Below are 24655 nucleotides of genomic sequence, written 5' to 3'. Positions count from 1 at the left end.
GAAAGTAAAATGGCACCATCTTCACAACTTACCACAATGGCAAGTTGTGAAATAAGATACTATAAATCTGCTAATTTGGTGGCTGGCAGCTGTAAATGGCTATAAAAGCTGCTGATTTATGGCAAAAATCTTAACTGAGAGTTTGCCTTCTCTATTGTGTCAGGCACAAGTGTGATTCCAGTGTCTCTCAAAATGGTTAACTTTAATGCTCTTGAAAACTTGGGGAGGTCAGTAAGTAGAATTATGGAATTGTTACAGCACAGAAGGAGGCCATACTGTATTGCTGCAGTACAATTTAATTCCTGCTACAGCCACTCTTTTTCCCTGTAGCCCTGTATTTATTATTTCTTCAGGTGCATATCAGATGTCCTTTTGAAAGCCCTAATTGCATCTGTTTCCACCACCTGCTCAGGTAATGGATTTCCGATCCTAACCACTCACTGTATTTTTTATAAAGAGCGTTTTATTCATATCACCTGTGACCCTTTGCCTGTCGCCTTAAATCCGTTCCCTTCGTTCTCAACCGTTTTGTCAAAATGAACAATTCTACCTACTCTGTCTATACCCCTTATGATTTTGAATGCCTCTATAAATCTCTTCTTTACCTTCTCCATGGAGAACAGCCACAGTTCCTTCAATCTGTTGTTGTATTCCTCATCCCTGGAACCCTTCTCATACATCTTTCCTGCACCGTATCTAAAGTTGTCACATCCTTCCCAAAATTGGGTGCTTAGAATTGGACATAACGCTGCAGTTGAGGTAGAACCAATATTTATGAAGTTTCATCATAACTTCTGGGATTTACAATTAGAGACTTTTTAACCACTTTCTCAATCTGCCCTTCCACTTTCAATGATTTATACACATACATTCGTAGGTCTTTATGTTTCTGTATTCCCTTCAGAATTATACCCTTCATTTTACATTGGTCTCCAACCAATCCATGCTGGGGTTTATGCTGCACTTGAGCTTTCTCCCATCTTTTCCCATCTAAATTTACCTTTATAATCATCTATTCCCTCCTCCCCCAAATTCTTGCCTAATTTCCCTTTAAATACGTCTATTTTATTCATCAACCACTCTGACTACTCTGGATAAAGAGATTTTTTTTGAATTGCCTCTTGTCACATTTCCTACCAAAATGTACCTCTTCACACTTTCCTGCATTAAATTTCATCTGCCAATTGTTCATCTAGTCTATGTGCCTGTCTGTGTCCTTTTCAACTCTTTCACTATCCTCCTCAACGTTCACAGTTCATCTGCAAAATTTTGAAATTGTACTCTTTACACCAAGTCTACATAGTTAATGTAGATCAAGAAAAGCAACAATCCTACTATTGACCACTGGAAAACCCCATTGTACACCTTCCTCAAGTCTGAAAAACAATCGACAATATTCCGTCAGGAGACTCCCAGAGGATAACAGAAATGTTTGGGGATGTTCTCAAAGCATCCCTGAAGAGGCCAAACTTCCCTGCCAATTCATGAGAGTTCCTAGCCTGTGACTAACTAAAATAGCAAAGGTTCATTTCGGAAATGCTTGGAACACATCGCAAGACTGCATTGGGAACACACGTGGTGAAGGCGAAGTATTGGAGAGAATGCACTTATCTTCAAATAATTCATCTATCTGACCCTTCAAACACCACCTGCCTTGCATGTGGCAGAGTCTGCAAATCAGATAATAGACTTGTCAAGCATCTCAGAACTTATCAAACCAAATAGGAAGCAAGCGATCCTCAAACCCAAGGGAATGCCTAAGAAGAACAACATTGGTCTGCTTGTACAATATAATGTGAGGATGTCGACGTTGGACTGGGGTAAATAGAATAAGAAGTCTCACAACACCAGGTTAAAGTCCAACAGGTTTATTTGATAGCAAAATCCATTAGCTTTCAGAGTGCTGCTCCTTTGTCAGGCAAGTGGGAGTTCTATTCACAAACAGGTCATATAAAGACACAAACTCAATTTACAAAATAATGACTATTGTTCCCTTTGACAAATTGAGTTTGTGTCTTTATATGCCCTGTTTGTGAATCGAGCTCCCACTCACCTGACAAAGGAGCAGCGCTCCGAAAGCTAGTACATTTTGTTATCAAATAAACCTGATGTTGTGAGACTTCTTACTGTGTGCAATATTATTACCAGGGAGTAAGCAGTAGTACACCTTTGTAATCTGACCTGGACAATTGTGACTTTCACTCATATACTGTTTCATTAAACCCCATTATCTCCTTTCATGGGACATTATTCAGCCAGATAATGTAGACTGGAGTTACACGTATGCATGGCAGATTCCTTTCTCTGCTGTATTTTCAACTGTGGTCAGTGGTTTTCCCTTGATGTTAGCTCAAATTTATTGTATTTAGTGAATTCAGTGGCTTTTCAGTTATTGTGAAGTTTGAATTTAACTTCTGGGCTCTTCATCCACTGCACTGTTGTACTAATGAAACTGACCATGATTTATAATTTTATAGTTTCTTTTATCTGATCTAATTTACATCTAAAATTTAACTGTTAGTCCATTATCTATGCTTTATGAATCACTTCCTGGAAATAAATGAAGGAATTTTTTAAAAACTTCAACGTAATTTAGCTATACAATAAGCACACATGTGATCTATGTGGAGTTGAGTGAATTTCAGCAGGAATTCTTTCATATATCCACCGTAACATTGCCTACATCTTTTTGAGATTGACCTCTTGTTGAAGTTGTGGTGAGAGACCAGAATAACTTCCATCCCTCAGTCTTCTATTATGTTTAAGATTCAGATAAATTGATCATACACTGTGAAATAATTAAACTAATTATCAGATCATTGTTATTGAACAGTCTTTAATTTTTGTGGGGCTGTAAATTGTTTTCTTAGTCAATTCTATATAAATACATTTATTCTATATAATGTTTATGTGTTCGGTTTTGTGAATTCAATTTTTAAACCAAATGGTGCCCTTTTGAAATCATTTGCCTTTAATACCGTCCTTCCCCCTTTTCCCTATTTCTTAGGTGAAAGAAAGTAATGAAGTTGTCCTTGCAGGGGCATATGTCATTCTGGAGGACACTGTACGTAAACCCAAAGCTAATGACACTGGAATGGTAAGGCTGAACTACTTGGACAAAAATCACTCCCTTTAAAATGATACAGAATTTTTTTTTTAATTATTATTTTGGGATAGTATTGACTTGTGAATTATAGACACAGATATCATAGACTGGAATCATTGAATCCATGCAGTGCAGAAGCAGATCATTCAGCTCATCATGCCTGCACCGACAAAATCTCATCCAGGCCCTATCCCCATAACACCACATATTTACCCTACTGGTCTTCCGACGCTCAGGGGAAATTTTGCATGGCCACTTAACCTAACCTGCACATCTTTGGACTCTGGGAGGAAACTGGAGCACCCAGAGGAAACACATGCAGACACAGGGAGAACATGCTAATTCCATACAGATAGTCACCCGAGGCCAGAGTTGATCCCGAGTTCAAACTTCTCTGGCGCTGTGTTGGCAGCAGTGTTAACCACTGTGACACCGTGCCACCCATATCACATAATGTTACAAGAGATAAATGAACATCCAAAGTTAAAGCTCATGTACAGCATACTAGTTATATATCTTGAAAGTTTAAGTTGAAAAACTGCTTTACCTGAGCTACCATCAATTATTAACAGTATGGGAGTTATTTCAGGTCAGTTGAAGCAAAAGTTGAAACAATTGACTATTCTTTTTTCTTTAATCTGTTTTTGAAAAGCTAAGCCTCATATATTAAGTGAAATATATATGTCCTAGATTTTCTAGTGCTAGTTCTTGCTCCTGCCCATAAAACATTGGCAGTGCATGTCAGAATATGGCTATTCCCAATAATACCTAAATGGACCCTCAGCTGCTCTTAGATAAAACATTCTGAACCGGGGTTTCTGGAATTGTACTTAAAAGATTATTTTGGGCATTTCACTGTGACAAGAGGAAAAGGAAGAGTAGCAGTTGCAGAAGCTGTGCAAACTAATGGAAATATACTTGTAGTACTCTGCCTTCTAAATATTGTACTCAGGCCCAAGACATCATAATTGCGTAATGTGACTGAACTTCCCCGAGGAGTTTGTAGCAGTTTTGTCATTGCCTTCTTTTAAAGTTAAAGTTTATTTATTAGACGCAAGTAAGACTTACATTAACACTGCAATGAAGTTACTGTGGAAATTCCCCTAGTTGCCATAGTCCGGCACTTGTTCGGGTCAATGCACCTAACCAGCGCGTCATTCAGACTGTGGACTGCAACAAGCTGTGAGACCAAATTCCACAGCATTACTTCTTGCAGTCAAAGTCACTGCAGGCCTGAACCTCTGCCTATTGATCTTTCCAGGCTATAGTAACTGAGGATGTCAGTTGCTTGAATCTGTGGTCCATTCTTGCATTACAATTGTTGCGCTTGCTTGAGCCCAAGATCCATCTGATACAATTTTCAGTTGGCTGACAAAGAAAACCCATCATATGTGCTTGAAGGTTGAAGGCTGTTTATTTATGCAAATAGGGTTTCTAAAGCAGTTGTAGAATCCTGTTTACAATTCCTAAGTGCAAGTGTTGGAGTGTACACTGCATGCAGCCATCCTTTTGTATCAGATGGAGGAGTCCAGGAAAAGGATAGAATCAGAAATTGGCTAAATATTTCATGCAGTGGGTGAGGGTAGATTTGGAACATAATATTCTATTACTCTTCAGAAAAACAAGAATATTTAAGAACTATGTAATTTTTTTTGGCAACACCTTTTATCCAGAAGATGTTAAAAGAGAAGTTGACCACTGGTCATGGTAATGCTAAGTTCTGCCTATTGTCTGCTGCTATTTTGTTTTGATGTGCAGATAGTAGCCCTATACAGATCAGTACCTCACCCTAAAATAGGTCTGATGTTATTTCTAGTGCACCTGTCTATATTTTGCATTGAACTGGAGTTGATTCCCCCTGCTGGATGGTGGAGGAGGATTGAGGGATGTGTTGGATCATAACATTACAGACTGTGTTGGCAAACAATTCTGCCTATGCAGATTTCCTAGTGCCTTACTTTAGGGTACTAGTTTTTTTTTTCAGTTTGCCTGCTTATCAAGTTGATAACATCATAATGGAAGTGCTTGCTGTGAGGATGAAATTTTATTTTCACAAAGACTGCTGCCCATTGCTCTCATGACAAATATGTCTCCAATTGGTAGGTTGACTAGGTTGAATTGGTTGCCTGTCATCTTAGTTTTACCATCAGATGGATTTCATTTAGGCAGCTGTATCCAAAACTGTCAGTAGCTGTGCTGTGGATCAACTTTTAGACATGGAGGTTCCTACCACTTAATTTTTTTTAGTGAAGTTCAATAAGGAAGACGACTGACATTTCAGTTGATGGTGTGGTTGAAGAATGGTGATATGCACAAGCTTTCCTTGACTTAATTTGTTTGAAGCCAAATTAATACCAATGATTAGAGAGAAGTCATGTAGCAATTTGTAGTGATATATAATTCCCAGGATCTTTCTTCCTCATCACAAGTTTCTGTCCAATTTAAATATTAATTAAAGCATGCATTGCCATTGTTCAATGGAGTACTGATTATTAAATTTGGGGAATAAATCAAAACACAACATAAGGAGAAATGTGAAAATATTCAACCACCATATTTTGTGTTTTTGTGTAACAAAGTACTTGACATTCACATTGAGGAACTGATCTAATATTGTAAAATAGTAAGACTGCTTTTGCTACTAGTTTCAACTATTGTTTATACTTTGTGAAAAGTATATGTCCAAAAAAAATGAATTTTCTAAATGCTAGAATGTCATTTGAATAATCATAAAAAACGTAGCTGCCAAACTTGAGACTGGCAGTGCAGTTCTGGCGACATTATTTATAGGGAAAACCTTAGCCCTTTTCATACTGAATTAACCTGGAAAAGAAGTTTGATTCTTTTCCCTCCAAATAAATTTGGTCGGCTGTTCTGTACTTTTATTAGTTCAAAATTTTTAATACAAGAGAACATATTCATTCAAGATTCAACAGCCTTTGTTTGCAGACTATGACCTTGTTTCTCTGTTCCCTAAATTTACAATATTGTCTATTAGTTAAAAGGCTTTTCTTTTTGCAAATGATATATGATGAGAAGTTTAAATATTATTAAATGTAAATAATATTGCACAGTACATTAAAATTTCCTTTACAGATTTATTTTCTTGACCAATATAGTGAAGTTGTTGTGAGTGAAAAGTTATGCCTTTTGAGAAATCACTCATTTTGAATGCAAAATTACTATAATTAATGTTATTTTTCTTCAGAAAGGACAGCTTCAAAGTGACCTTGTGTTTGCAGAAATTAGTCGCCGCATTAAAAATACTGGCATCGAGCTGGTGAAAAAGGTGAATGCAATCTTCCAATGGAATATCACTAAAGATGGGAGCACTGCAGCTCAGTGGAGTAAGTCAATTTCCAAAATGATTCTTCTCTGTGACAAAAGTCTCCCAATCCAATATTCCTTGGCAGGGGGATTGCGCGTCATATAGCCAAGAGTCCAACAGTGTGTGTTGACAAAGATAAGGCGGTAGATATACTAGGATTTCCAAAAGACCCACAGTATAATTTGGTAGAGCATGTGGATTCAGGAGACATGTAGCAGAATAGTTAGGTTGCTGGCTGCAAGACAGAAAGCACGCAATAGGGGTAAAAGGTAGTTTTCAGATTGGCAGAGGTGGGGGGGTGAGGTCCAACAAGGATTAATGCTAGGGCTACTATTGTTAACAGTTTATATTAATTTTTCAGTTTGAGCATAATGCCTAATGGTGGGTGATGCAAGATGGGGTGTGTGGGATGCAGAATCCTAAGGAGTACTCGAACACCTTGCATGCAAGTCTTAACCAACTTGAAGAATAGGCATATAATTGGGAAATCAACTTCAACACAGATAACTGTTAGATATTTTGGAGAGGATTACCGTTAACTCAAAGATGAGATGGGGAATCACTTTTGGAACTTCAGATAAGTTTTTGCCCACTGCGATTGTCCAGAAGCACTAAGTTACCCAAGGTACATGATTTAATTTGCTAGCTTCGGATGGGTCCTCCAGGTTTGAAGAAATAAATCCTCTCTTCTGCATTTTAAAGATGAAGATGGATGCCCACATGGTAATCACCACAACCCCCCAACCCCCAACCTCCCCTCCACACACACCAATCCCTAATCTAACTGCGGTAGGGAATTAAAAGGTCTGGTAGAGTACAAGTGCAGTAAGAAGTCTCACAACACCAGCTTGAATGGACAAATCAGTAACAATTAGTGACACTTTAATAAAGACAAAAAAAAAACCAAGTACCATGGTTTGTAGAAGAATGGAATTGAATAGTTGAGAAGTTATGCTAAATGTCTGTTGAACTTTGGTTTAACCATATTTGGAGTACTGTGTGAAGTTCTGGCTTCCATATTATGAAAAGGACATGGAGACATCGGAACAGTGCTGAAGAGGTTCTCAGGAATGGTACAAGAATTATGAGGTTATACCTGACTGGGAAGGATGAACAGATTGGGTCTCTCTTTGCTCCCCATTGAAAAGAGTAAGCTTGAGGTTTTGATAAAGATGGCAGAATGTTTCCACTTGTGGCGAAGAGGAAAAACTAAAGACTGTCAATATAAGTTGGTCACCAAATAATTAAATTGGTAATTCAGAAGAAACTGCTTCACCCATTGAGTGGTGAAAAGATGCATCTCACTACCACCGGGAATAATTAGGTGAATAACATGGATGCATTTAGGGTCAGGGTTAGATATGAGAGAAAGGGATTGAGGGTAATGATGTTGATTGGGTGAAGGAGGATGGGAGAAATCTTGACTGAAGCACAAATGCCAGCATAGATGGCTAGAGTAGCTCTTTCTTTGCTCTATGTTCTGTTTAATTGTCTGCTATATAGATAAGTCATGACTTATAAACTGGAGCTTGAGTGACAAACAAAAAGTAATTCCTTGTCAGAAAGTTTGTAATTTGGAGAAATCTTATTAGTTCAGTGGTATCCCTCAGTACAGTAATAGTAGAATTTACAGTGCTTGAAATCTGCGTTTAGATTCAGTTTGAAACAACTATGATCTCAAACTAGATGATGTCTGGAAAGCTTTTTTCTATTTCTGGTATCCAAATAAAGGTGTTAATTCTCAATCACTATTTTAAATAGATCAATGTCTAAGGAGCACAAGTTGTACTGAATCACCTTGGGGATAAAAATCTCCTGCTGTATGGCTGCAAAACAAACTGAAAGTTAGTAAATTGGCTGCCTGTTGTACAACCTGAATAGTTTTCCTTTCCATTAACTTGAATGAGTGAGTTTCCAAACTTCAGCTATTTATTCAGCACCTCATCAGAGCTGAATTTCCCCCTACTATGACACAGGAGGTTATTGATACTGAAGTCAAGTGCCTGTTTCTTTAGTGAAACGGGCAGCATGGTAACACAGCGGTTAGCACTACTGCCTCAGTGCTCCAGGGACTTGGGTTCGATTCCCAGTTTGGGTCACTGTCTGTGTGGAGTTTGCACATTCTTCTTGTGTCTGCGTGGGTTTCTTCTGGGTGCTCTGGTTTCCTCCCACAGTCCAAAGATGTGCAGGTTAGGTTGATGGGCCGTGCTAAAATTGCCCCTTAGTGTCCTGGGATGCGTAGGTTAGAGGGATTGGCGGGTAAATGTGTAGGGATATGGGGGTAGGGCCTGGGTGGGATTGTGGTTGGTGCAGACTCAATGGGCCGAAGGGCCTCTTTCTGTACTGTAGGGTTCTATGGAAATTGATGTGTGTGCTCTGATTAAAAATAGTGAACAAGAAAGCTTTTTTATGGTTTCTTCTGTTTTCTCCATCTATGACCTATATTGATAATCCAGTATTAACATTTAACATATAGATGTTTAGGAATAGCTTGAAACTACACCTGATTTCTTAACCAAAGATTTGTGGAAAAGCCAAGTTTTTTTTTAAGTGGCTGATTGCAGAAGAATTGATCTGTGATAGACTAAGTAGGATTTATAAAATATTATAGTAGTTTTGGTTTTGCTTTAACATGGATGCTGACTGTATTTCATAATTGAAACATGGAATAGATTTCTAAATGTTTACCTTAATGCTCATTATGACAGCACATGAGTTTTTTTTCTGTTGGAGAAGGGTTTACAGTCTGTTAGTCGGTAGATTGAAAGATTACAAAGTTGCTTTTCTAACAACCCTCAGCTATGTTGTAAAATTTTTGATGTATGCACTATTAAAATCACTCATGTTATTGGACATTTAAGCCACAGAGGTAGTGATTTGAATATTATTTTGCTAATTGAAGAATTCCCAGCTTGTTGCCTTTAACAGACTCATAGCAATACCAGAGGTTTAGTTAAACTCAGCAATATTAAATTGGCACATGCAAATTAAAGAAAATCTCATGGGATAGACTTCAGGCATATGGAAATAGCTATCTTTGTAAAATTTGAACCAAATTAAGCCTTATCCTTTGACTCAAAAATCCATTTTTATTTTAATAGTTGATTTAGATATTATCATTTTGCCACAATTTTATTAATTCCCAGGGCTGGCAAAGTATTGGTTATTCTCATTACTTCCAGGCAGTGCTCTATCTGATACTGAATGTGCTGTTCAGTTGCAGTCATACTTGCAAATGCAAGATTTGTTGCCTTTTTCCTTTCCCTGTGGCACCGGTGAGTTGTAAAAATTGACAGCTATAGAGATAATTTGAGCCCTTTTAGCTTATTACTGTCCTATATGACAAGTGTAGCCTAAGCATCTTTACTTAATGTCCTTCAGCCTAAGGAAAGTAAAAATGGCAGGTTCAGGATTTTAAATTTTCAATCTGTTAAGGCAGAAAGAATGCACCATAAATTCCAGCCTACCTAATCTGTTCTAGCCATGGTTAGAGAGTTTGGAACACAAAAATATCCTTTTAGGTTCAAAAATTATGCTTTTACACTTGGCAGAGAAAATATTTTCTTCAAACATTGACTGACTGGTTTGGAATATTTTGGAACGGTCGAATTTTTCTAAATGTAAAATAGTCTAAGCCAAAAAGAACTTCTCACTGAGTTCCTTTTATTTGTATCATCTTCCGTCTGTCCAACAACCAAACACATTGGTTTTAATTTTATCATATAGCTGATTATATTAGACATACTTTCTTTCAAATAATGTTTTGTTGATATCTTAGGTACCTTAATGAAGCAGAATGATAGAGGCCTATTTGCAGCAATCATCAAATTTGACTTATGTTCTTATAGTTGGAATGGGCCCTTTATCTGTTCTTTTCTGTACAAATAGAAGTGATAGAAGAGCATGTATAAGCACAAAATATATTAGAAAATATTAGGCATGGATTCCAGAAGCTAAATCATGCTTCACTAACTCTCATAGAAGTTGAACAGGTAAATAGAGTAGACAGAGGTCATGCAGTAGGCGTCATATGCTTGGACTTTAATAAAACTTCAGTAAGTCTACCACATGGTAGGCTCCTGACAAAGGTTATCACGTGTATAGTCAGGGTAAACAGTTGAATGAATAATACATTGGTTAAAAAATAGGCTAAATGGAAAGCTAAATTGTAGTTACTTGGTTTGGAGGAAGTTGGAAAGTAATATTTCACAAGGATCAGGACTGGGACAAGTTCTTTATAAATTACATCAATGATTTGGATTTGAGGGAAATAACTCAATCAACATTTGGAGCTGATAAATTAAGGAAACATTCAATGTCATACAACAAAATACTAAAAACTTGCAGAGTATGATCAATTAATCTTTATCCGCATTTCTAATTAAAGTTGTAAAATTTGGTCCTTAGATATGCATAGAATTGCTTATTTGCTCTGCAGTCCCACCACATCCAGTTTGGATGGTGGTGGACAATTGAACAACTACCAGGAGGAGGAGACACCATACGGAGGAGGCTCCTCACGCATCCCCATTCTCACTGATGGGAGAAGTACCCACATATCAGTGCAAAAGACAAGGCTGAAGAATTTGCAGCCAACACCAGCCAGAAGTGTTGAATGGATAATTGTAAATGTGGCTTGGAAGGGAACTCCTGATTTGGAATTATTGCTGTTCCTTCACTGCCGCTGAATCAAAATCCTGGAACTCCTTTTCTAACATCACTGAATGTACCTACATCAGATGCATTGCAGTGGTTTGGGGAAGCCAGCTCACCACCAACTTCTTGAGGGCAATTAGGATGGGCAATAAATGCTAGCCTAGCCATCAAGACAGCCACATTGCAATTTTTCTTTATTTTATGCAATAATCAAGTAAAATGCTCCATGAAATGGTGATCATATTATCCTTATTGTAAATTGGGTTTGAAATATTTTCCCCTCGGAAAATAGATTTTATGTCTGCAATAGAAACAAAAATAACTGAACGTTGTCCCCTATTTTAAGAAAACAGACATCAAGAGGTGATTTAAATACTTTGATGAAATCTCTCACTGTGGCAAAAACAGTTTTGCATAATTCTAGCAGGTTACTTGTATATAATTGTGTAGATTTAATCTGCATATGCTCTTCCCTTACAAAATCATCAGTGAAACATGAACGCAGATTTGACAATATTAAGCAGAGTTTATCCTAATAGTTTTTGCATGTCCTTTAGCCATTGACCTGAAGAATGGTTCTGGAGAACTGTACAAGGGAGCAGCACGACATCCGGCTGATACTACCTTTACAGTGTCTGATGAAGATTTCATACAAATTGTATCAGGAAAACTTAATCCACAGAAGGTAAATAAATCTTGCAAATATAAATTCTAATAAATAGTACGACACTTTAAATGTTCGAGATATCTTGAACCTACATCATTTCAACATGACACTGATTTTTTTTTTCCCTTTCCCTCTGTACAACACAACTTTATAACTCCAGCATGGTCATATTATGGTGCTCACTACAAATTGGAGGAGATGAATTGCACTGACACAAATTTTGAAGGCATGTTGACATTTAAGTTCCCAGCATTTTTTAAACCTACTGGATGCTGTTAGAAATGGCACCAAATAGACTGTAGCCCTTCTGTGTCAAAGAATAAAAATCTTTTCTTACCTGAGCTGAATGAAAGTCTCTGGTGAAGCCTTTAAAGTTGTTCAGTCTGAAGGGACAGCTCCTACAATATCTAATCTTCAGTCTGCTTCAGTGGAGGAATTCTTGGAAAGTGTCATTTGGAAGCTGTTTGACTTTTTTTTCCATCATTTATATTCTATCTGAATGTTGGTGCTGCTGAGATTCTATCAAACTTCAGGCTGACTGTATGGCCTTTGTAGTGCAAGAAAATCTAAAATATTACAGTATCTTTTTACATTTTAAATTAAAGAATATGTGGATTTTTACCATATAGTGCCCATTTTGGATTTTATTCAAAAATTGCTAGTCTCTAGTGCAGTCGCTGTAATAAGACATTTTAAGGGTGTCAAAATATTTCTGAATCTGAGATGTTTGTTTTGATATTTGCCATTTTCTAGTCTGCACTCAAACGTCCAAGATTAACTTGCTTGAAAAGCCAGTTTCTGTATTCTTAAAATGGAAGCAAAATGCTACAGATTGTCCAAGTATCATTAAGATAATAAAGACAAACTAAATTGCAGACACTTATTCATCTGTGCGATAATGTTACTGCGAAAATATTTGCAATATATTGCATCAATGTCATTAAGAGAAAAATGTTTAATAAGGATCTTGTGTCCATTCAGTCAGCAAATTATGGCTAGAATTCTCCGGCCATTCACATCAGTGGGATTCTCCAGTCCCGCCAGCTGTGCACCTCCACCCCCCGGGTTTCCAGCTGGCGTGGAGTGATGTCATTTGGAATTCCCTTTGACAGTGGCGGGACCAGAAAACCCCGTTACTAGCAAACAATGCATTACCTCCCGCTGGTGGGAAATACGCGGCTAGGAGGTCGGAGAATCTCACCCCATATATTTCCACTGATTTTTAGATTTCATAAGCTGTTCCAAGATATTAGTCAGACTGTATTCATGCAACAACTCTTATTTGATATCATTGGGTTGAGTTGTTTCACAAAATGACAGTGAAACTATCAAAGCACGCACTACAACGTAGGAATCATAGAAACCATCAGTACAGAAAGAGGCCATTCAGTCCATCGAGTCTGCACCAACCATAATCCCACCCCAAACGCTGAAAATGCTGGAAAATCTCAGCACCTATGGGGAGAGAATAGAGCCAGTGTTTCCAGTGTGGATGAGTCTTCATCAGAGCTCTGACAAAGGGTCATCTAGACTCAAAACGTTGGCTCAAGTTCTGTCCCCAGAGATGGTGTCAAACTTGCTGAGATTTTCCAGCATTTTCTGTTTTTGTTTCTGATCCCAGCATCTGCAGTACTTTGTTTTTATCAAAGCACTTACTACATTGCATAGTCCCATTTTCAAAACTTAACAGAAGGCTGAGCCTGGAACAAAGGATTGCTAAATTGATTCATGATCAAATTCTGCATATTCCTGTCACCTTCATATGTGAAATAAATTTAGTATTTAAATTTTTATACCTTTAATTCGAAGTCCTATTTCAAAACTTGTTGGACATGAATTAATGGATAATGGTCTTAAAGTAATTAAAGACTCATTAAATACCTCAGAATAACTAAATCAAAACTGACATTAGAAGGCGAAGGATGATGGCAATGTGTTGGTAATTTATTTGCTATTTTTTTTCTTCCTTTTCTTTAGTATTTTTAAAATAATTTAATCCCTGTTGGGTCACATTTCAATGAGTGCTGATTGTTTTCTGATGTCTGACCCTAATGATGAAATGCTTGGCTAATTAGTGAGTATTGACATCTTAAGGTGGAGAGAGAGAGAGACTCTGAATCCAAACCTGTCTTTGCCCAAAAGCATTTTCCAGCAAGTATCAGTAAATAAGAATTAGGAGCAGAACCTTTGGCTGAGTTTATTTTCCTCTATGCCAGGAACATGCCATCCAACTGTTGGCTCCTATTGTCATCTCAATTAAGAAAAGTGTATAACAGTAATGTCCAGATTTGGTCTTGCTTGTGGGACTTTAGAAATATTGTTCATTTTATTTAATTCAAAGCGAGTTAGTGTCTCGTATATTATGTATAACTTGGATCATTAGAAAGCTTGTAATACAGTAAAACATGAAAGATTAATTTTCCTGCAACTAATTGAAGTTGATACTAAATTAGTTACTTTGGGGTTATTGAAATATTTACTTAGAACAACAAGCAACAGTTGAAGTTAAAATGGACAAAGATCAGTGGAGAGATAAGACAGGGATATGTATTGTTACTCAACCGTGCCAATTTATAATCTGAATTCGTTATGGGTCATCTTAGAATTTGGGTTCAAGAATAATGTAAAGCTGATAATGACTCAAATTATGGTGATTCTGTACCAGTTGCTGATGTACAAGAAATTTCAAGGTGCTTGAGAAGGTAATAGATAAGAACAAAACACTGCTGATGCTAGAACGCTAATAAAATCAGAAAATGTTGAAAACCTTGAAAAATCAGGTAGGTTTAACTATAGAATTGAATAGATTCTGTAGAGATAGTTAACTGACCTCGAGTGAACAAGATAAGAAATGAAGTATGCATTTAAATTTTTTTCTTGGGTAACCTAGAAAACTCAGCAAAGAGAGGTGTTTTGAAAAGTGCATACTCTTCAAATAACGTTGGCTTTTTAACTTCTACCGGAATCATGGTAGAAGTTAAAAGAAGTTATGTGGATTGGCCCTTGGTTTTCCATTTCATCTGAAGGAGGGAAATCCTAAATATGGGACTCACTCAGTGTTGCGCAGGAGTGTTGACCTAGATTCTATGGCCAAGTCTTGTTGCCCTGCTGAACCACAGCTTTCATCCAAACAAAAGTAGTGATGCATGGTTGGAGTATCAGTAATAGTTGCTGGCTTTATGGTATTCTTACTGCTGTCTAAAAGCAACAGACAGAAAATCTTGAGCTGGAACTAGGAGAAAGTGTTTGTCTGTTTGGAGGCTTGAAATTTCCATCTCGGATCTGCTGGAGGTGACGCAATTGAAGTAGGTGAGACTAGCAGACACCTCAGGAAATAAGAACATAAAAGAACATAAGAAATAGGAGCAGGAGTAGGCCATCTAGCCCTTCAAGCCTGCCCTGCCATTTAATAAGATCATGGCTGATCTGAAGTGGATCAGTTCCACTTTCCTGCTTTCTCCCCATAACCCTTAATTCCCCTGTCTATCAGAAACCCATCTACCCGTGACTTAAATATATTCAACGAGGTAGCCCCCACCACTTAAATGGGCAGAGAATTCCAGAGATTCACCACCCTTTGAGTGAAGAAGTTCTTCCTCAACTCTGATCTAAACTGCCCCCCCCCCCCCTCTTTATCTTGAGGCTATGCCCTCTAATCCGGCTATCCTTTCTAAGTCCTTTCTAAGCGGGAAGAATCTCTCTACCTCTACGTTATCTATCCCCTTCATTATCTTATATGTCTCTATAAGATCACCCCTCAGCCTCCTAAACTCCAACGAGTACAGACCCATTCTATCCAGTCTCTCTTCATAGGCTAACCCCCTCATCTCCGGTATCAGCCGAGTGAACCTTCTCTGCACTCCCTCCAAGGCCAGTATATCCTTCCGCAAGTGCAGTGACCAAAACTGCACACAGTACTCCAGCTGCAGCCTCACCAGTACCCTGTACGGTTGCAGCAAGACCTCCCTGATTTTATATTCTATCCCCCTCGCTATAAAGGCCAACATTCCATTTGCCGCCTTGATCACCTGCTGCACTTGCAGACTGGGTTTTTGCGATTCGTGCACAAGGACCCGCAGGTCCCTCTGCACTGTAGCATGCTGCAGCTTTTCGCCTTTTAAATAATAATCCCTCCTACTATTATTTCTACCAAAGTGGATAACCTCGCACTTGCTAACATTGTACTCCATCTGCCAGGTCCTCACCCACTCGCTCAGCCTATCCAGATCTCTCTGCAGACTTTCCACACCTTCCATGCAATTTGCTTTTCCACTCATCTTCGTGTCATCAGCAAATTTCGTCACCCTACATTCAGCCCCCTCCTCCGGATCATCTATGTAAATGGTAAACAGTTGTGACCCCAGCACTGATCCCTGCAGCACTTCACTGGTCACCAGCTGCCAACCAGAATAGCACCCATTGATTCCAACTCTCTGCTTCCTATTAAACAGCCAACCCTCTATCCACGCTAATACCTTACCCCCAACTCCGTGCACCCTAACCTTCTGCAGCAACCTTTTGTGAGGCACCTTATCAAACGCCTTTTGGAAATCTAAAAACACCACTTCCACCGGTTCCCCTCTGTCTACCGCGCTAGTCACATCCTCATAGAAATCCAATAAATTCGTTAAACGTGACTTCCCCTTAACAAATCCGTGCTGCATCTGCTTGATCAAACCATTCTTTTCTAGGTGCCTCGCTATTTCTTCTTTGATGACGGATTCTAGCATTTTTCCAACTGCAGACGTTAAACTAACCGGCCTATAATTCCCTGCCTTTTGTTTGCTGCCTTTTGTTTGCTACCTTTTTTAAATAGCGGCGTAACATTAGCCGTTTTCCAATTTCCGGCACTTCCCCGGAGTCCAGCGAATTTTGATATATAATTACTAAAGCATCCGCTATCACCTGTGCCACTTTTTTCAGAACCCTGGGATGCATTCCATCTGGTCCCGGGGACTTGTCTACCTTCAGTCCCGTTAGTCTATCAAGCACTACCTCTCTAGTGACAGTAATCACATTAAGGCCCTCATCTCCTACCATCCTTCTATCTTTAATATCCAGCAAACTATTCGTGTCCTCCTCCGTGAAGACCGAGGCAAAAAACTTATGTAAAGCCTCAGCCATTTCCTCATCGCCCACCGCTAAATCTCCCCCCTCATCCTCCAAGGGTCCAACATTCACTGTAGCCAGTCTCCTTTATATATTTGTAAAAACTTTTACTGTCATTTTTTATATTTAGAGCTAGTTTAGCTTCATACTCTGTCTTTCCTTTCTTTATCTCCTTCTTAGTCATTCTTTGTTGATTTTTAAATCTTTCCCAATCTTCTAATCGCCCACTATTTTTAGCCGCTATGAGATGGAAGATACTTTATATCAATTCTGTGAAATGCTTTTGCCTGTTCCAGACAGCAGTGTTCCTTTCCCCATCAACAGGAGACCATGAGAAGTGTTGGTGAAGCACAGAAGGAGTAGAGACCTCATATTGTGGATCCCATTGCTTTTTTGCATGAGAGAAAAGGCAAAATTGGAGTGCAAAACAAGAGAATCAGCTCGTGTGTTTCTCTCTGTTATCTTGCATAATTTGAATCATACTTGATTTATCTTTTTTTTTTACAGGCTTTCTTTGCACAGAAGCTAAAGGTTGCGGGGAACATCATGCTCAGCCAGAAACTTGAAATGATCCTTAAAGATTATGCAAAATTATGAGGGAATAATATGATCAGCACTTGAATACATGAATCCTACTCTTGAATCGTCTAAAAAGCGTAAAAACAGTCATAAAATTTACTACTGTTTAGAAAATAGCAATATTATATGATTTCTTAAATTTTGTTCAATGTACATTTAACTATAAAATAATCTTAATGACAAACTACCTTTTCATATTTAATGTGCAAGTTAATCACTATGAATCTCCATCTTCATTTCAGTACCTTTTGCTTTGCCTTGGGAAATTTCAGATTATAACCTTTAGACCACAGTAGATGGGCTGTCTACTCTTTTGTCAATGTGTGTGACTGTAATTGGCCTGCTTTTTTTAATAATGATTGCGTTGTCCACAATATCCGGAACAAAGACTGGTCAGTTCGCTGTACTGGAATCATTTAGATCTACGTACCCTGAAGAACACTGCAACTTTTAAGGAATGGAAAAAAATGCAGTTTTGATGTCTGTGTCCTATCCTTCCAGTTAGCAGTTTTAATTCTCTTTGAATTTAATTTCTCTTTGAATTTAATTTCTCTTTGAATTTAATTTCTCTTTGAATTTAATTTCTCTTTGAAATTCATGGAAAATTATGGATGTTATATAAAATGCATTTAAAAATGCCCAGTCTTTACTCTGCTGGTCTTAACATGTTAGAAACAGCAGATTTATGGTAAGATCTGTGGATAGTTGGGTGTTTTGTTAACATGAATGTGCTAATTGAAAACTGCCTATAATAAATTCGTTTGGAAGAGATGAAATGTTCCAGGCTAAATAAAGAACTCACGTCAAGAATTGATTGTAGTTGTTTAATGGAGAGACCTGATGTGGAAATCTTCTCAACTTCATGACTGATGATCCAGTGAATAGCGTAATGCATGTGAACATATCCAGTTAATTGTCAGCATGGTTTCTATTTATACCTTATGGATAAATATAAAAGGAGTATTTATTTTCATCATGAGAATGGGCCACAACATAGGAAAAAAGTGGAAGAAATGACGACAGACCAAAACCGCATGTCATTATAACACTGAATCTTTCCTTTGGAGAACTAAAAGAAAACAGTTATCTCAGGTGCGTTCTATGAGCAGGGAAGCAGAGAGAGTAACCCAGCTTTAAATCAACAGTTTGCATCTTCCTACCCAGCAATTTCCCAGACTAGCTACCATGAATACTATAACAGGACAGTAGTTTGGTGCACTGTGGAGCCACTCTCCCACAATGGTGCCACAGCAATAACGTAGGTTTTTAAAGCCATGAAACATTAGCCATATGTATCACAGAAGAGGGATGCATCAAATCACTGTCTCTTGCTGGTTGTTCCTAAAGCCAGTTCTGCTGCACTGTTCCAGTCCTGCATTTCTGCATCAAATATTTATCTTTTTCTTTATAAAACGCAATGGTTTCAGTCTTAATCATGCAATATATTTCATGGCCCCAAATGCCTTTGCCCAAAGAAATTTACTTAACCTTTTACCTATTCAGTCGTCTCCTCATTGCTAATCCTTTTGAAAATGAGTTTTGTCTCAGTCTACAGTGTGCATCCCACCTAATGCAATTGAATTTCTGGATCATAAAGTTTTAAATTTAAGTGACTAATTGGATGATTACCCATGCATGGGATTGGTGGCAGGAGCTCAAGATCTGGCAAAACCTGGAGATCATGAATCTTGGTTTAAAAAAAAGGTACACAGCTTTCAACGGTATAACAATCTTAGTAGTACCCAGAGCTGCAAGAAGAAATATGTTGAAGACTCCAGAGAAGATGTCGTAGCTTTGACATCTTCGGAGAAGCTACAACATCTTCTCTGGAGTCTTCAACATATCATTGATGAAGGGGAACATCTCGGCAGGGCCATCCCCACACCCCCCACTTCTTACCTTCAGACAACCACGCAACCTCAAACAGACCATTGTTCGCAGCAAACTACCCAGCCTTCAGGGGAACAGTGACCACAATACCACACAACCCTGCCACAGCAACCTCTGCAAGACATGCCGGATCATCGACATGGTTGACATCATCACACGTGAGAATACCATCCACGAGGTACACCATATATACTGTTGCAACTCGGCCAACGTTGTGTACCTGATACGTTGCAAGAAAGGATGTCCGGAAGCATGGTACATTGGGGAGACCATGCAGATGCTACGACAATGGATGAATGAACATCGCTCAACAATCACCAGGCAAGACTGTTCCCTTCCTCTTGGCGAACACTTCAGTGGTCACGGGCATTCGGCCTCTGACTTTTGGGTAAGCATTCTCCAAGGCGGCCTTCATGACACATGACAGCGCAGAGTCGCTGAGCAGAGACTGATAGCCAAGTTCCGCACACATGAGGACGGTCTCAACAGGGATCTTGGGTTCATGTCGCACTATCTGTAACCCCCGTGACTTGCCTGGGTTTGCAAAACCTCACTCACTGTACTGTCTAGAGAGAATACACATCTCTTTAACCTGTGATCAGTGCTCCTTCCACTCACATTGTCGGCCACTTTAAGACTTGAATAGCAGGTTAGGTGTAAAGATTCACATTCTAATCAGTAATCTGTAAACTGTGCTGCTGTATGCTCTGTCTGAGGCCAGAACTCTCCATTCACCTGACGAAGAGGTTAACCTCGAAAGTTTGTGAGTTTACTATCAAATAAATCGGTTGGTCTTAAACCTGGTGTTGTCAGACTTCTTACTGTGTTTACCCCAGTCCAACACCAGCATCTCCACGTCAAGGTCCCTCATGCCAGACTAGTACAGAAGGTGAAGTCACACAGGATCAGAGATGAGTTGGCAAGGTGAATACAGAACTGGCCCGGTCATAGGAAACAAAGGATAGCAGTGGAAGGGTGCATTTCTGAATGGAGGACTGTGACAAGTGGCACTCCTCGGGGATCAGCACTGGGACCTTTGCTGTTTGTAATATACATAAATGATTTAGAGGAAAATGTAACTGATTTGATTAATAAGTTTGCGGACGACACAAAGGTTGGTGGAATTGCGGATAGCGATGGGGACTGTCAGAGGATACAGCAGGATATAGATAGGTTGGAGACTTGGGTGGAGAGATGGCGGATGGAGTTTGATCTGGACAAATGTGAGGTAATGCATTTTGGAAGGCCTAATACAGATAGGAAATATACAGTAAATGGTAGAAACCTTAAGAGTATTGATAGGTAGAGGGATCTGAATGTCCAAGTATACAGATCACTAAAAGTGGCAATGCAGATGGAGAAGGTAGTCAAGAAGGCATACAGCCTTCATCAGCCGGGGCATTGAGTTTAAAAATGGGCAAGTCATGTTGCAGATTTACAGAATCTTAGGCCACGCTTGGAATAACTAGTGTTCAATTCTGGCCACCACACTACTAGAAGGATGTGAAGGCTTTGGAGAGAGTACAGAAAAGATTTACCAGGACGTTGCCTTGTATGGAAGGCATTAGCTATGAGGAGAGGTTGGAAAAACTTGGTTTGTTCTCACAGGAATAAGGTTGCAGGGCAACCTGATAGAAGTCTACAAGATTATGAGGGGCGTGGACAAAGTGGGTAGCCAGAAGCTTTTTCCCAGGGTAGAAGAGGCAATTACTAGGCGGCAAAGGTTTGAAAGAGATATATAAGGCAAGTTTTTTTAAACAGAAGGTGGTGGGAGCCTGGAACTTGCTGCCGGAGGAGGCAGTGGAAGCAAATACAATAGTGATTTTTCAGGGGCATCTTGACAAATGCACAAATAGGAAGGGAATAGACGGATATGGTCCCTGGAAAGGTAAGGGATTTTAGTTCAATTAGGCAGCATGTTCGGTGGAAGGTTGAAGGGTCTGTTCCTGTGCTGTAATGTTTTTGTTCTTATCTAGAATAATATTAATGTCATCTACCATGAAGACCAATGCAAAGTATTCCTTTAACTCTCTGCCATTTCCTGATTCCCAATTATTATTTCCCCAGTCTCATTCTTGAAGGCGATATGATCTAACATTACTTACAAGTTCTAAATCATTGGTTGATGGCATTTTAGAAGTAGGTATGAATTATCCGCTTAGATACTTGCATTTATCTTTTGACTCAATGGTAAAAGGATGAATTGAAATATATCTTTTGTTCTTCTTTGTGTAGCTCTAGATGTATTAATGATTGTAGCTTAGCTAAATGTGTAGATTCAGTCTTAAGAAGTTATTACCAGGCGTACTAAGATAAAGCTTATACACTGAGCTGAACCAGTAAATCGTCAGTATTTAAAACGCAGGCCTCCTGCATTTTTAATTATGACACCAATTGTCAAAGTGGTATATTTCTGCACCACCATTGTTTTGCAAGTTAAAATAGATGGACTGCTTTCTTATTCCTTTTATTCACTCTATCCTGAAGATTAAATCACTTAAAGTTAGGTTTGCATTATTGAAAATTATCGACAAAATTGTAGTGAATGGAGCACTTGGGTTGTAATTATATTAACAAGCAATGAATCCCTTAAGCATCGTGAAAAGATATTAATATATCTTTTTCAACATTTGTCCTACAGTAACAGAACAATGTTAGATATAATAAGAATATCTATATACTCAACATTTATATTGAACATTCAAATAATTTAAAGGTTCAGTTAATTCATGATTAAAGCAGATTAATTTGAAATGGATTTTTTTGCACTAACATAGGTAATTATCTTCACAGAATAGTCTTGCTTAAATATCAAACTGCAAAAATCAAATTTATAACTATGGGAATTCAGGTGCTACTGCTATTATTAACATTATAGAAAATAATGACCTTTGCTTTAACAAAAACTGCATAGTAATACGAGTTTTTAATTAGCAGCTCCCAATAACTTAATTTAATTTCATACCTGGCTATCCCAGTGAATGTTAAGTCTGATTCCAAGGTTTAAAATGATCATGATAAATTGATGCATTGTTGTATACATGTAGAGAATCCCAAAAACCTGAGGAATTAAAATAGATTGATGGAAAAATTAAGTTCCTTTCTGATAACGTACATTTTTTTGATTCTTTCATAGAACATGAGTGTTGCTACCAAGACTAGTATATGTTGCTCATCCATAATTGTCCTTGAAAGGTGCTGGTGAGCTGTTTCCTTGAATCGCTCTGCCACTGTACACCAATGCTGGAAGGAGCAAAAATTAAAAGTGGTGGATCGGGTGTTGAAAGAATGGGAATCTTTGTCCTGGATGGTGTCAAGCTTCTTCAGTGTTGTCGTGCTGCTTTGTCCAGGCAAGTGGAATGTTCCATCACACTCCTGACTTATGCTTTCTAGATGGTAGATAAGGGAGTCAGGAGTGAGTCACTCACCATAGAATACCCAGCCTCTGGTCTATTCTTGCAGCCAGTGTGTTTATAAGGCTGATCTAATAGGTTTCTGGTCAAGTATAATCACTGAAATGATATTCAGTGATTATAATGCCATTGAATGTCAAGGTGAGCTGCTTAAATTCTCTCTTGTCTGACACTTCTATGGTTTAAATGTTACTTGTCACTTATCATCCAGGCCTGAATGTTGTCCAGGTCTTGCTGAAGATAGACATAGACTATTACATTATTTGAGCAGTTGTGAATGTGTTGACTACAATCATCAATAAACATCCCCTTTTCTGACCTTGTAGTGGAAGGAAGGTCATTTATGAGGCAAATTAAGATGAATAATCCTGAGGAACTCTTGCAGAATTGCCCTGGGACTGAGATGATTGAGCTCCAAGAATCACAATCATCTCCCTTTGTGTTATGTATGACTTCAACCAATTAAGACTTTCTACCTTATTCCCATTGACTTAAATTTTGCCAGGGATGCTGCAGGCAGTCAGATACTATCTTGATGCCAAGGTGGTCATTCTCAACTCACCTCTTGAGTTCATCTCTTAGTCCACATGTTGACCAAGACTATAACATGGTCAGGAGGTGGGTGACCTGGGCTGAACCCAAACTGAACATTGATCAGCAGATTACTGTTGTCTATTGTTGTTAGATAGGACTGACAGTGAAACCTCCTATCACTTTGCTGATGACCCAAGCCATGTATGCCACAAGAGCAGTCTTCATTGTCTTCTTTCAGAGCAGAGAGTAGTAGAAAAAGCTGACTGTACAGTGGGTTTCCTTTTGACACATGGCGCCATCAACCCCATGCACATAACTTAGAGGGCAATGCAGCTTACTGACTTGCAACTCCAAAGTATCCCACTGGTTGAAAGTGGAGTTGGTGTGTGGCCAGGTCCTTGATGTTGGTAACAATTCCATTTCATTTCCACTGCATATTATTATTAAAGTTGTAAATTTACAAAGTCTGAAAGAAATGATTCAGCTCAAGTACTAAAGGCAGTGCATTCCTGGAATATGTTTGGAACAGTTTTCTGTAACTCAGGAGGAATTTGTTTGCATAAAACAAAAGTTTCTATTTTTGGCATTTTCTATCCACTTAGTGTCTACTTGTTATGGCACTGCAGAAATTTAACTGGAATTCACTGGGACAGGCAAGTGTCATCTGTGTGGCTGGCATATCATTTCTAACGACTTCAATGAAGAGTATCATGCAGGCAATTGGTCAAGGTGAATCAATGTGAGTCTATGTAACACCACTAGAAGTGGCACTACACAAATGAATTTCTCTCCCCAATTATTTAACAGCCAAGAGGGGTTAAGACCATTTGATATTTAGCTGTAAACAACAAACCAGAATTGTTTAGAAGTATAACTGCAAGTAGAGACAATAATATAGTTAGAGTTGATATTAGGCTTGCCAGGGAGAGCTGAAGACATCAAGAAAGACTTTAAAAATTAAGAAAGACAAACTTCGAAGGGATCAGGAATAAGTTAACTGTGGTTAATTTGGCGGTGCTTAGAGGTAAACTCATGAACAAATTGTGGAAATGATTCAAAGAAATATTTGATACAATACAAAATCAAAGCAGTCCCATAAAAGACAGAAGTTGCACTTAGCAATTAAGTAACCATGGTCAGTAAACAAGGAAAGAGACAGTGCCAAATGAACTGAAAAAGCTGAAACAAACACAAATAATGCAAATAGAAATCCAACAGGCTTAGATAACAAATGAAAGAGATGGAAATAAAGTAATGGGGTACAATAACACAGCATGTAAAAACACCAGGAAATATGAAAACTAAGAATAATAGTTTTATAAACACACTGAAAGATAATCCTATATGGGTATGTCAGTCAATTCAAAACAGAT

At 38.5% G+C, this 24655-nt stretch overlaps 1 protein-coding gene across 1 annotated transcript in view; it reads left to right on the top strand.

The window, feature by feature from the left end:
- hsd17b4 (hydroxysteroid (17-beta) dehydrogenase 4) overlaps window positions 1–18255 on the top strand; it is a 116336-nt gene extending 98081 nt beyond the window's left edge. Inside the window, exons 21-24 of the mRNA XM_080188965.1 lie at window positions 3008–3097; window positions 6315–6453; window positions 11648–11775; window positions 17374–18255. Of these exons, the coding sequence (XP_080045091.1) occupies window positions 3008–3097; window positions 6315–6453; window positions 11648–11775; window positions 17374–17463 (447 nt within the window). The 3' untranslated portion in view covers window positions 17464–18255. The remainder of the gene's footprint in view (window positions 1–3007; window positions 3098–6314; window positions 6454–11647; window positions 11776–17373) is intronic.
- The last annotated feature ends 6400 nt before the right edge of the window (window positions 18256–24655 follow it).

This window comes from Carcharhinus amblyrhynchos, chromosome 5, assembly GCF_965287045.1.
Source record: "Carcharhinus amblyrhynchos chromosome 5, sCarAmb.v2.hapA, whole genome shotgun sequence".
In the NCBI taxonomy this organism is placed as follows: domain Eukaryota; kingdom Metazoa; phylum Chordata; class Chondrichthyes; order Carcharhiniformes; family Carcharhinidae; genus Carcharhinus; species Carcharhinus amblyrhynchos.
This window is presented reverse-complemented; position numbering and strand designations above follow the sequence as displayed.